At 34.4% G+C, this 13481-nt stretch overlaps 1 protein-coding gene across 2 annotated transcripts; it reads right to left on the reverse strand.

The window, feature by feature from the left end:
- Window positions 1-8396: 8396 nt before the first annotated feature.
- LOC114178494 (probable lipid phosphate phosphatase beta) lies at window positions 8397-13237 on the reverse strand. Of its 2 annotated transcripts, none has more exons than XM_028064431.1 (2): window positions 12427-13237; window positions 8397-8776 (listed from the first exon to the last, which is right to left on the reverse strand). In XM_028064431.1, exon 1 carries the CDS (start codon window positions 13100-13102, stop codon window positions 12428-12430), a length of 675 nt encoding a protein of 224 aa, XP_027920232.1. In that variant the 5' UTR covers window positions 13103-13237; the 3' UTR covers window positions 8397-8776; window position 12427. The 2 variants fall into 2 exon arrangements, with proteins under 2 accessions (XP_027920232.1, XP_027920231.1); XM_028064430.1 differs by having other exon boundaries at window positions 8397-9850; window positions 12427-13235.
- Window positions 13238-13481: the final 244 nt, after the last annotated feature.

Below are 13481 nucleotides of genomic sequence, written 5' to 3' on the forward strand. Positions count from 1 at the left end.
GACAAAAACAAAAGCAACCCCATTGGGGAGTTGAATTTGAAATGTCAATTTAGGAGAGAACAAATCAAATCAAAAACACTTGCCAAAGAATAATAGTGCCATATCTTTGTGAGACCAAAATTATCTTATTATCTATAAGCCAGGTGTCTGTATTAAGGGTATCTTAATGGCCCATGTCATGGCATGTGTTTGGTCCCACTTTCAACCAAAGCAAGTAAGATAGTTAGTCCCAATCACACCACACAAGGTTGCTCAATAAAACGAAAAAGGCAGATCCAGTTAGCTGCAAGTGTCACCTAAGAAACACTTTAATCATGCTTTGTGACTTCCTAATTATTAAACATCCCAATTTTCCGTATCTGTGTACATAAACTTTATAAATTAGTCTTTTCTGACCACTGCACTCATTCATATGGCAACAGTTTTGGTTGTTTTTGTTTTATGCCCACTTCGATCTTCCAATTTTTCTTTTTCTTATTTATTTTTTATTTAGTTTGGAAAAGTGTTTTTTAGAGGATTGGGATTGGAGATCCCACATGTTCATGTGTCTAAAGGAGTAGAGAACGCCTTGACATAAGGGTTAATTAAGTGATGTGATATCACGGAGAAAAAAAATAATAAATGTATCATCTCATGTTTATTAACCATTAGGGAATAGTTTTTCTAACCCAGAAAAGAAAAGTTGACTCCTAAAGCTGATTCACCTTTTCACTTTAATTATTGGACTAGGATTGAATTACACATATGGTGTTGAGTTAAAAGGACATTTGAAGAAGAAAAAAAAGGTAGATATCTTATCTAATCTCTACAATTCTTATCTACTAAGAATGGGTGTTGATGGAATGTGATAGTAGATCCAAATACAGACTGTTTTTCTTGCCTTAATAGTAAAGGGATAGATTGTGTTAGAAAATACACATTTAAAATTATATTTATAATTAAGGTGAATAATTCTTGTTTCATTTTCAACTTTTTTTTTTTTCTTTGTCTCAATTGTTTTATCTCTAGATGTGTATGACAAGTGTCTGGCTTGAACTAATTTCATGTGGACGCAAAAGTCTTTGGCATTTGGCTGTTAAGCATTACAAATTCTCCTTCCAGTCATAGATTGGTCTCGTCACACCAAATTGTTTACTGCATGTCACTGAGATGTAAATTTGCTCACTACCCAGGAAAAATAAAATCAAAGTTAGATATCTTAATTTTCCCAAAAAAAATATTTATATTTTAGTTAAGTTTTAATCTAGTAAAGTATTATTCGTCATACAAACATTTTCATATTACATCTTTCCATTATAAATATTATATTTTAATTAGGTCACAATTCTTGATCTTAATGTTCCTCAGACCATAAATCTTACTTGAAATAACTAATGTACTAAGTTTGAGAAATTTAGTGATGTCGTTGATTTTTTCATCATCATACCTAAGAACAAAAATGAGATACTAATGTAAGAAAGGTCAAGATTGGTGAGAAAAAAAGGTGGCGAAACTCATCAAAATAACAGTTTCTTAACTGGCTGAACCTGAACAAACAATAAATGTTTTCCAAAACGATATAACTATTCAGTTTTTAAATTGGTTTCAGTACGTTCAAACCATAAAAAAAAAAAAAAATTGGTGATCAAATTGTTGGAAATTTATTTGTGAGTTGAAGGATAAAGACCATAAAATTATTATTTTAAGATACCGGATCGAGAGCGATTTCAATATCTTATGTGTAGGCGATAGACTCATGTCTTATTAGTGTTATCTTCTCAGTGATCCTTTTTTAAAAGACCCAAAAATGATATTAAAGCCGATTAATCCCGTTAAGAAGAACGACGGTATGAAAAATAGGTACTCAAAAGATCAAAAAATTTGTGGTTTTCAAATTTGGTAGTTAATGCAATCACTAAAATAAGTAGTGACTGATTTTTATCATTAGGGACTGAATTTTTTTTCAGTCTTTACATTAACTTTGTTTAAGTGAAAAATGCACTTTGATTGGAAAAATATAAATTTATGATGACAAATTGGCAAATCTAATCTATACATATGAGAAAATATTTCTCTAAATTGGATCATCAACAAAATATTGAAATTTGATTATTTTGGTCACTTCATTTTCTCTTCATTTTAGGAGTGATAAGTGATAAATGATAAGGTAGTTTGGTAGTTGAATGGAAGGGAAGGGAGGGAAAGGTCCCCCTATTAACAATTTGGAAAAATAAAGTTGGTCTAGTGAGTTTAGAAAACTTCTATTAACAATTTGAAAAAATAAGGTTAGTTTGGTGGGTTTAGAAGGGAGGGTGAAAAATGTTTTGGGTTCCCATTAACAAAAATTAACAACTCACATTTGTCGATTAAATAAAAATAACAATATAAGAAAATTATTAAATTTTAATTAATGTTAGAAAAAAAATAACTAGTCATTATATTGTTAAGTGTTTGCATTGGAGCATGAAAAAGAAGAAATAGTGTTAAAGTATCTATGAAACATGGTGATGATGACACATTGCTTCGAGATGAGTATGAAAGTGTTGACGTGAACTTTGACATGTTGAAACTTTGTTGTGGTGTTTTTGCCTATTTATATATATTAGACTTTTGATGAATGAATGATATATATCGTTCTTAAATGACTATTCGCCAAAAATTTACATTATGTTATATGAAAGAGGAAATAGTAAAAAATTATTATTAAAATGAAGAGTTGATTTAAGGGTGGGTTTTTATCATAATTTACTAAGTCTATATAGGGTTTGCAAGTTTATCTTTATAAAAGTTGCATCAGAGAGTTTGAAATTTTTTTCTTAACGAAAATTGTATGTTAAGTGATAAAATACTTTTATTGAGTATTCATAAAGGTAGAACTTAAATTGCCCAATCATATTAAATTTATTGTATGTTCTTATTTAATGGGCATATTTATGGTGAAAGAGATTATTTTCTATTGAATGGTCTTCTTCATTTTATTTTTATTGATACACATGAGTGAGTGTGGTTATTAATCTTAGTTATCTTATATTTCTACTATGAACATCCCTTGATACACATATCTAATGGATAATTTTTGTTTTTGTCTATTAATTTCCTCTTTCTTTTTACATCATGTTACCTATTGTAAGTTGAAACTCTCATATTCAATAAAAATGAAAAAAAGTTAACTATATACATACAACAAATGAAAACCCATAAACATTAAGTCTTAATGCTTTGTTTTAAAAGTGGTATCACAATCATTTATATGGACAACTCATACATCACAGATAGTAAATCTTTCCATTCTATATCTCATAAAAGTTTAGTAATATGAGAGTTGATTTGTTTTAGTGTCTTACTCAAAGAAAGACAAACATGTCCCATTAGAAGAAAAATTTGTTCTCTAATCCAATTTTTGACAAATTCCAACGAATCTTCTAATAATATTGATTAAAGAATTAATTGTTTTCGTTGGATGTTATGAAATGAGCTCTCTTCCTTTTAATCCTTCAACCAATATTTTTAGGATACCCATTAATAAGGCTTTTAATGCTTATGCATAGATTAGCATAAGTTCAAAATAATTTTTCTAGGTCGATGTCATTTAAATTTGACGTTTATAAGATATATCCTTTTAAATTCATATTTTTTTTCCTTTCTCAGTTTTAAATTATAAAAGATAAATTATACAAAAGCCACAAGTGTCATTTTTTATCTTTATTTCTCTGAATCATATCTCTTATCTTATCCCACACTTTTCTCTCTTATCTTTTTATCTGTCGTTAATTTGTAGAGACAATTGTACGAAACTGATGTGCAAATATAATAAATTTCCCTTGAAATATTAAAGTACTAAACAGAGGAGAATCTGAAATGGTTGTTTATGTATTGAATGGCATATGAAGTCCTTATATATTTATGTAGTTTAGGGAAGAGTGTCTTATTTGTTTGCTGTGTACGTAGCGAAATCCAGATGAATATTCGAATAAGCTTTTGTATGTGTATTAGGAAGCAGCAGTGTGTGGGAGCATCATTTCCAAGTTATATGGGATGGTGTAATCCTCACTTTTTATTATTATTTTCTGCATAATCACTCATACCTTTATGCTTCTCTGTGCTGCATTCATCCCGCACATTCATAGAACCAAACAAAACAAATTCAAAAAAAAGAAACATACAAGGGCCACGCTCACACTTCCATTGCCCGCAAAAGTACTACTCCACATGACTTCTAATTTCTTCTTCAATTCTCACCTTCAATTCACAGTTTTGCATAGGTACAAGTGACTGCAGATTCTGCACATTCTTTAAAATACAAAAGTTATGTATATTTTTTAAAAAGTTGCATTCCTTATGCAATTTTAAACACATTGAGTATAGAAATAGACATTAATAAATGATTCGATAGTTGATGGAATATTAGATCTAATTCACAATAAATCTTTTTATAAGATTATAATCCATGACTTTGACATCATGTTAAAAAGATAATTTTAAACCTAATTCACTCTTATAAAATCGGTGTGTAAGATGAGATTTTAACATTATTTTGAGTCAAAGTGTAATTTTGAACGAGCAAAAACAATTCTTTCACTTTATGTGACACACACATAAAAGTACTCCATAAACCAACATTGGTTGCGGTGATGACAACTATCTAACGTGATCGCCGTGATCCACTGATCCACTCTGCTTATTATTCCTTGTGCCCCTCTGTAACACTGAAACGTTAATAGTATTATTGTTGCTTGTAATTTCAACATATGTCCTTTTCACCTTTCACTCTACCTCACCAGCTACCACCTAATAATGCTGATAATGACCCAACTAAGATGAATTTAGCCTGAGATTGGTTAATTACAAGCCAATGTGAAGAAGTCAATAAAGATCCTCTTTTGTGTATATATATATGAAGCAGTGCAACGGTGTTTCCAAATTAACTGATGGAGAATTTCAAAGATTTGATACCGTTTGGAAAGATTTTTAAAGGGTGAGGTGGGGCATGTTCAAGTTCAGTACGTGCAGCATGGCCCCAAAACCCATAAGTACCCTATAGAATATTGATATATACGTGTAGTAATAATGTTCAGAATAATGAATTGCAGTGTTCACAGAGATTTAATTCCCACCTTTCATTGTTGAAAGATTGTTTTCAGCTTTGTGCATGAATTATATTAAGACAGAGAAGGCAGGGCTTACAAAAGAAAACAACAACCAAACATCAAATCCATGTTTGTAAAAGTACATACCATAAAACTATAGCACAATTAGAAAAAAGCTTGCCCTCCATGGAAGGCTCAAATATATCAGTGACCAAAACTCTTGCATTTGGGAAACAACTCATTGAAGCACTAAACATGTAGCAACAACCGGTTGGTCCCTCCCACAGCTCCTCTTGTCTTCTGTGCATGGAGCAACATTTCTTTGCTTCCCCACTATCATTTCAAGATGAAAAATTATGCAGAAACCAAAATACTATATGACACAGTGTTATAATAATGTGATAGGAAGAGATGATAAATGTGAATGAGGTTTTTAAAAATAATGATTGTGTTCTCTAAATTTGTATATGGTTTCATTCTAACTTCGATTTTGGCAGCATGACATGTTCCAGCCCATACTGCCAATAATCCTTGTTGGAAGAAAAGAGAATAATAAATTTGAATCTAGATTTATATGTGTATTATTTTACTCTAAAGACCATCACCGAATGCAGTATTTAATAGGGCATAAAAAAACTTGGTTGGTTAATTATACGTTACTTTGTCACATGGGTCCATCATCCCTGTCAACTTTGATTTGAATTGGAAGTGTGAAAGAAGGAAATTAAGGTATGATATGGTGATTACGTTGACCAATATTGGAAGAGGAAGATAATTGAAGTGGGGTGCATGCAGAAGCACACTGAAATGGTTGCATTGCATGAGTGCATGGGGAAATTTATGATTGAAATTGTGTCCGTGTATTTGGCAAGTTGTATGATAGAAGGAGGGGTCGGTGGTACATTTTTGCATGTGGCCTTTTATGATGGCCCTTCTGTGCAGAGACACATAGCCTTGCCCACATTGTAGCTAGCTAGCTACCTAGGGACAAATTTGTGCAGTGCTCCTTGGGGCCATTCTTTTTCCCTTTTCAAAATTTCATTTATTTAATCACTTTCCACCTAGAAAACTGCCAAACACTAAATACCAGTGGTGAACAATAAATAGTAATATACATTGTACAATCATCCACACAACACTAAAAAAGGAATAATATATGAACCCCTATTAAACTCATCATCTTCGAATTTAAGTGCACCATCAATCTCATGTAGTAAATGTGTACCTTGCCAGCTATTAAGAGGACCTTTGCATTACCTCTCTCTTCCTCCTCTCATGTTTTCTTTGGCATGCATTTTTTTTTTAAGATGGAAACAAAAGGAAGAAAATTATTCCTTGTTTGACAGCAAATCAGTGAAAGGAAAATAAATTATTTACAACGATTGCATCTTTTTATACTCCCCATGAAGAAAATAAGAACATAATTCAATTTTGTGAATAATTGATATGACTTACGTTTTTCTTCGTTTATTTATGCATTTTTTTATATGAACCCGAACAAAGTAAAAAACAAGTTTTTCTTCTCGGATATCAAACAAGATTAAGAATGATGCTCCACTCCTCTACCTTTTGTTTTGTTTATTTTACCATTTATTTCCATTGCCTTCAAATATATCTTCAGTAAGAAACATTATTACTCAATAATGATCTTGAACAATCTCCAAGGCATAATCAACAATCGAGTCTTCAAAATTTACTGAAACTACTATAGCTTAAGGCCATCTAATAATTTCTCCTCGAATGAGACTAGAAGTTAGGCACAACTTCTGTTCCTCTCGACCTCGGCTACTGTTTTGCTGATTACCATAATCTATGACAAATGATTAATTTGTCATGAAAAAAATAGTCAAGATCTCTTCTAAACGAACGTGCTCACTTGAGCTTGGCACATTATTGCAGAGGAAAAAGATTCCGTGTGAATAATTTGGAGGAACTTTAGGGAACCACAGATTACGAAGCTGGATGAGATTGCAAACAGATCACGAAAAGAAAAAGGTAAAAGGGAAAAAGAAACCTGATGGATTTGATGAGATATGATAGCCAATGGGGTAAGGGGAGACAGGTTTCAAATGATGCCTCTTGAAACTCTTCCACCGTTTTTTGATTTTTCACATGGTGGTCAGCAACCTTTCTCCCCTGAATCCTTATGCTCAGTTCTTTAGTCTGTGGCAGTGGGATAAAATTGGGTACGTGGCAAATATAGAAAGACATGAAAAGCTTAGCAGTCTCTGCATCCAGTATCCAATTTTGATGAGTGGTCCTCTCTTCTGATTTTTGGAGCAAGGTCATGAAAATGCGTCCAAAAATGGTTTTAATGTTTCCACAACCTCCCAAAAGAAAATCGTACGACACTGCTAAAAAGCCTCACATGACTTTCTTGGACTTCCGACAACCAATTCACAAGCTGGTTTATTAGACTGACCATAACCATTATTCATCATTGTCCCTCTTCATCCATCTCCATCATCAACCATGCATGCAGGCATGTTGCAGGTTTCACACCTTGTAACGAGTTTGAACGCCTTCTATGACTGGTCCAACACAACATTTGAAAAGCTTAATCGTGCTTGGTTCAAAACATAGACATAAACTGGTGTTGTACGAATGGATGAATATGACTTCCACCATACTATGACCAAACCTAAGGCCGTGTCACCCCCATATTTGGTCATATAAGGGGGTTTTCACTCTGTTCAACATTATCCGTTTTCTAAGAACTAGGGTTTCAGGTTTGCTTCTTTCATGCAATATCAATTATCTATGCCAATCCACACTGACAAAGATGTACTCACCGCCATTGCTCTCTGCTAAATCATAAAAATCAATTCAAAATCTTTGACCAGCGGGGATCACTCATGAGTTCAAAAACACAAAAAAAAAACGAACAATTTATATAAATAATTGAAGAAAACCAGGTATTGTCAGAAATTCAGATATGTGTAGCTATAAAATGGGTGGTAGATCAATAAATCTAAATTCTTCAACCTATTCAATTCAAATTTTCCTATTCTGCATTATCCTACCAAAACACATGAAAGTGCACCTACTAGTCTATAGTTAAGTTACAACCGTTACAATAACGTACACGGCCCTTCAACGTAAAAGATGCAATTCTTAATTTCATGTTCTGGAAAGTGCGAACAAACCTGTTTGTATGTATCATTGCAAAGGAATTTCCAAATAAACCCGATATGTTCATTACACCCACATCAATTTTGAGCTTCGAATATGCGACTCAATTAAATATTTATCTAAATCAAACATTTCCATGGAAGATACCTGCTGCGTTGCACCAAAATATACCCACAAAGAAAGAAGATAAATTGATAATGGACTCAAATAAATTACTGTACTTTTTTTATATATAGATTTACTGCCATATAGCATCAATAACATCTCAATCACGGTGGTCATACAAGAAAACGTCAAAAATGTTGAAGTTCTCCAGAGAGCCAGTCTCTCATTACTAAGAAATCAATCATGCAAGGAGAATATCAAAGCATGTGTCCCACAAAATACAAAGTTGCAGTGACTCCAAATCTTGAGCAGTAAGCATTCACTTGGCAAAATACCAGACGCGCAGAGCTTGGCGTACGTTGTAGGTCCCTCAAGCTGTAGTGGATTCCACCAATGAACAGTTCCAGCAGTATCCAAGATACCGAATTTCTTAATCCATGGTAATAAATCCAGAACTTTCAATGTGAATAAAACTGTTCGTCAGCAAAATGCACGAAGAAAAGGCATGAGTAGAGAGAAATTGTCAATGTTCAGCGGACTAACATGAAAGAGGATGAAAGTTTCCATCAAATTCATGTGCTAATTCTCTTGGTGTTAATAGCAACCAGACCCACATGTCAAGTCAATAAAACCAAAACGACTTGATTCACTCGTCATTTGGTGTGTTCCACGTAACCATATCCTAACTACGGTAATAGATGCTGCCAGCACAACATAACCACAGTCTGGGCTAATTTGGTAAGCTTACGAACTTTTCCAAAATTGAAAGGAAAGCAAAGACCAATCAATCAGTCAAATCAAAAACATCTTATCAGACAAAGCATCGCACGCGGTAAGAAGGCACATGCAAAAGAAGTAACTGACCTAACAACTTTTTATCCTTCAATTCATAATCGTCAAAATTTCCATACACATCAGACAAGCACACGGTCCCTCAAACCAAATCCTAAAAGACCTTTCTTTTCTCAAACTTATAATGTTTCATGATAATTACTACTCCACATTTCAAACACTAATGTTCAATCCACCTGAACGGGCAAAGTGGGAATCGGAGATAGACTAGACATAAGCCAACTTCATATTCTGGCAGCAATTGTCAGAAAAGATAACTCATTTCAAGTCTCCAAACGATACAGAACAGTCTGTCTTTGCATCAGTATCTCTGCAAAAATTAGAAACATCTGACAGCAGTAGCAAATTCGATGTGTGATATAGTTCTGGATAGAACATAAGACAAAAGGCTGCAAATAAATGATGTAAAGGTCTGCTGTACCATGTATTATCACATGCCTACATTTATTGTTTATACGCCTGCAGAGAGACTTAAATGCCAAGGAATAAATTACGGACAGGAATGCAACTCCCAAGCAATTTTAACAAATTTGAATTAGAGTTGAATCAAACTAAAGTAATAAAGGTCTCCAAAATTATCTGGTAAGGAGCAAGATGCCAATGTACTTAAACCAATCACGACTTCATTATCTGTTAGAAACCAATTAAGAACGCTTATCCTCAGGCAGCATAAGTTCGAATTGCTCCATCAGAACCTAAGATGAAGGAAAAAGCAGACAGCAATTAGATTCTGTATCCATTTAGCGGATACTCAGTATGTTAAATTAAGTCAAACGCTTCCACATAGAGGTTAGAATTAATCGTCGCCATTTTAGGTGCTTACATTTTTAAACCAACTTGAGAGAGGCTGTTACGAAACTAAATGATCAAAGGAACCTATCAGAGACAGAGACAGAAGAGATAGAGCACAAATGGTCGCAAGTACTGACAACCTCTGACAGTGAAAAGGAGAAGGGTGAAGAGGCAAACTTCATCTTTGTCAATGTTAACGTATTTAAGAGGAAACTATTCACACAAGCTGATACAAAAAAAAAAAAAAAACCTTTCTTTGGAGGAGAAGAAAGAAACAAGAGAGAAACAAAAGACATGAATAAGTTTGGTAGAAGAAAAATAGCAAGATATAGGATCTATTGGATAATTTCACTCTATTACTGTTTTCATTCACATTTATTTCTTCCCATTGCTTTTATATTTCCTTTATATCAAACATTTTCATTTGTACTCTATTTCTCGCCTATTTCCAAGCACTTCAGTATTTCTATCTACTCTATTTTCACGACTTCTTTCCTTTCCTTCCTACCAAATAGATCCTAAAGTAAAAGGTGCATTTGGAGAATTCAGTCAATGAACCTCTCCAAGAAACTGATGCTTTAGTTAAAAAAAAAAATCCAACCATTAAAATTAACCCTGAATCATGTTTGCTAGACTAAAAATGCTGTTATCATTTAACTTTCACTCTTTCGAGGAAGGCGTATGCTTCTTTATTTTTATACCATTAACATGCATTATAATGTTTTACATAAATTCTTGCTCCCGGCTGACGTTTTCCACTCTGTAGTCCATCCTAAGATGCTAAGTTTACTCTCAACTTCACAGCATCAAAATCAGACCAAGAAACTCACTATACTAGACAGAAAGAATTATAACGTAGTTCTTTTTCCCCATGCACGTTTTCCTCGTCTTTTTCTTTGGCAAAGTCATTCCCATTAATGAGGATTTTAAAAAGGTCCTAGGACCCAAGACATGTGAAACTCACACTCTATTGATTCAAAGAGTCAATTCAAGTAGAACCTTTTCAACTCAAGGAGACAAAGCACTCTCAACAATTTTTCTTGGTTATCAAGACTTTAATCCAAGTTCTTGCTTAAAGTGAAACAAATTATTTACCATTTGAGCCAACAGACATTTGTAAGAGCCTGATGAGGTGGAAACTCAACTCTATAAAGAATAACAATTGAAACTCTCAAGATTATAAAACAGAGAAAATTTAATGATAATAGATGACATAATAGATGACATTGGCAAACTATATACATATAAATAAATTAAATATATATTCTTTCAAAAAAATTATTCATTTATTACGTATAGAGAGGATATAAAAAACTGTATATAAACACTGGTAGTTTCTTTATTCTATAATTTTGTAACACCATACAAACATTATTTTTCCGTAATCAAATTACAAGAGAGAATTTCTTGACTCCAACCATACTTCATTCGTATTTGAATCAGAATCTAAGATGCACGGTTGCTTGCATATTCACAATAAAAACAATAAGACTGAGTTTCTTTAGGTTAATCCGGATTGAGATGGTCATGACCCCAAATTCAACACACCATGTATGGCTTGCTGGAGAACCTCCTTAGCCAAAACATTTCTTGTGTTATCGAATTGGTCATCTAAAATGGGGAGGAGAGCATTGCAATTTAATTCAATTTGGCAGAGGTCAATGGTGGCACTTGAACTAAATTCTCAAATAAATATTAAAAGATTATGAACATTCTCGGCAAATCTTGATGAATTTAATTTTGAGGAACGTTGACTACATAAAGATTATGTTAAGTAACATGAAAATCCTTTAAAGGATCTTCAAATAACCAGGTGTTCTCACATTCTCCCAGAACAAGCTTTAGGTTCAAACAAGGACAGCTTTAGACCAAATTAATATCAATCACCCTAAAGTCTAAGCATAAGGTACACTCAACCTAAGTACCTAAAGTTTAACTTCCTTTCAATATATACACACGATTCAATCGTTTCAATTTCATCTCCTACTCATGGCGTGCGTACCCTGCATCCGCCTCATTTGGTCTTCCTATGTACATGTCAAGTTTTCAAACATAAATTTGAATGAATTTCATTTTGCAAACTTAGTTTAAAAGCAACCCCCAGAGTTAAGTTCACATGAAGTCAAACATAGGTGTGCATCGAAGGAGAAAGCAAACATATTACCAAACTAAGTTTGGCAATAAAAACTTCCATTCAAAGCAGCTGAACGGGAAACCAAACATAGCATATATAGTGTGTCCTTCAATCACTCTAATACTAAGAATTTTGAATCTTCTGGAGAAGCCACGTATATAACTTTTCTCCATAATTCGGTTACAGTCATCGAACCACTAAAATTAAACATTATAAATAGAATATCAAAAATAATATAATAATCAGCAAGCACATTTAACCGGTGAGTAGTGATATGAAACTCCACATTCACCAGGGAGTAAGGTTATCACTTCCGAAATCCCAGTTCCAGGTTCTTATTCTTACCTCAAAGCAATCCTCGGAATTCGAGAAGGCGGAAGGTGAAGAACGCTTCGAGGACTCCGAAGCACGCGCCAAAGAAGACATCGATAACGTAATGCCTCCCGAGAGCGACGCGAGAAATTACAGTGGTCACGGCCCAAGCCCAGACGGCCGCGATGAGAATATCAACGGCGAGGGCCTGGTCTCCCCCGAACCAGCGATTCACGAGGAAGGCCACTCGCGGATGGTGGAGATCGGCGAGGAGCGAGGGGCGGGAGAGGGAGACGACGGAAGCGACGAAGCAGACCCTGGAAGAGTGACCGCTAGGGAAGGAGAAGTTATCGACGGAGACGACGGCGTTGTATTGGGAGTGGTTGGCGTAGGAGGGGCGGGATCGGCGGACGAGGAATTTGATGAGGGCGATGAAAAGGAGGTCAATAAGGGAGCACAGGAGAAGAGGAAGGAGTAGGCTGGAGCGGAGAGGGGAGGAGGAGGGGGCGGCGAGGAAGAGAGCGAGGGAGACTGGGAAGAAGAATCGGAAGTCCGCCAAAAGCTCTAGGAATCGGAGAAGGGGTTTTGGAGCGATGGGGCGTGTGAGAGTGTGGATGAAGAAGGAGACGGCGTTGTCCAGGTCGTGGATGCGGCGGAGTAACGGTGGCGCGGCAGGTGGGGATTCCGGGGGTTCATGGCCTTGGCCCATCGGAGTTACTGAAAACGTTGGGTCTCACGGAAATTCAAACGATCGAAAACCGTTAGTTAGGATATTATACGACTTCGTTTGGAGTTCTACGTTTTCCCTGTAGTAAGAGAGTTTTAGTTTGGTTATGTTCTGATCCCAATTTAATTACTCTTTTTAAGTTAATTACTCTTGATGTTTTGGCTAAATGATGATTACAATAAAGAAACAAAAAATTATAAAATAGAAAAAAAAATGAAAAGGCGTAGAAATAGAATCATCTGGACGAATGAAGAGGTTAAAAGTAAAAAAATTAAGAGAAACATTTTTATAATAATTAATAATAAAAGTAAGTATGTATCTAAGAATATATTATTGTTAAACAAAATTAAATTGACAGCAA

Source organism: Vigna unguiculata, chromosome 3 (genome assembly GCF_004118075.2).
Source record: "Vigna unguiculata cultivar IT97K-499-35 chromosome 3, ASM411807v1, whole genome shotgun sequence".
Taxonomy (NCBI): domain Eukaryota; kingdom Viridiplantae; phylum Streptophyta; class Magnoliopsida; order Fabales; family Fabaceae; genus Vigna; species Vigna unguiculata.

Coding starts and splice junctions, on each gene's coding strand:
- LOC114178494 (XM_028064431.1), bottom strand. CDS start 13,102: ATGGGCCAAGGCCATGAACCCCCGGAATCCCCACCTGCCGCGCCACCG.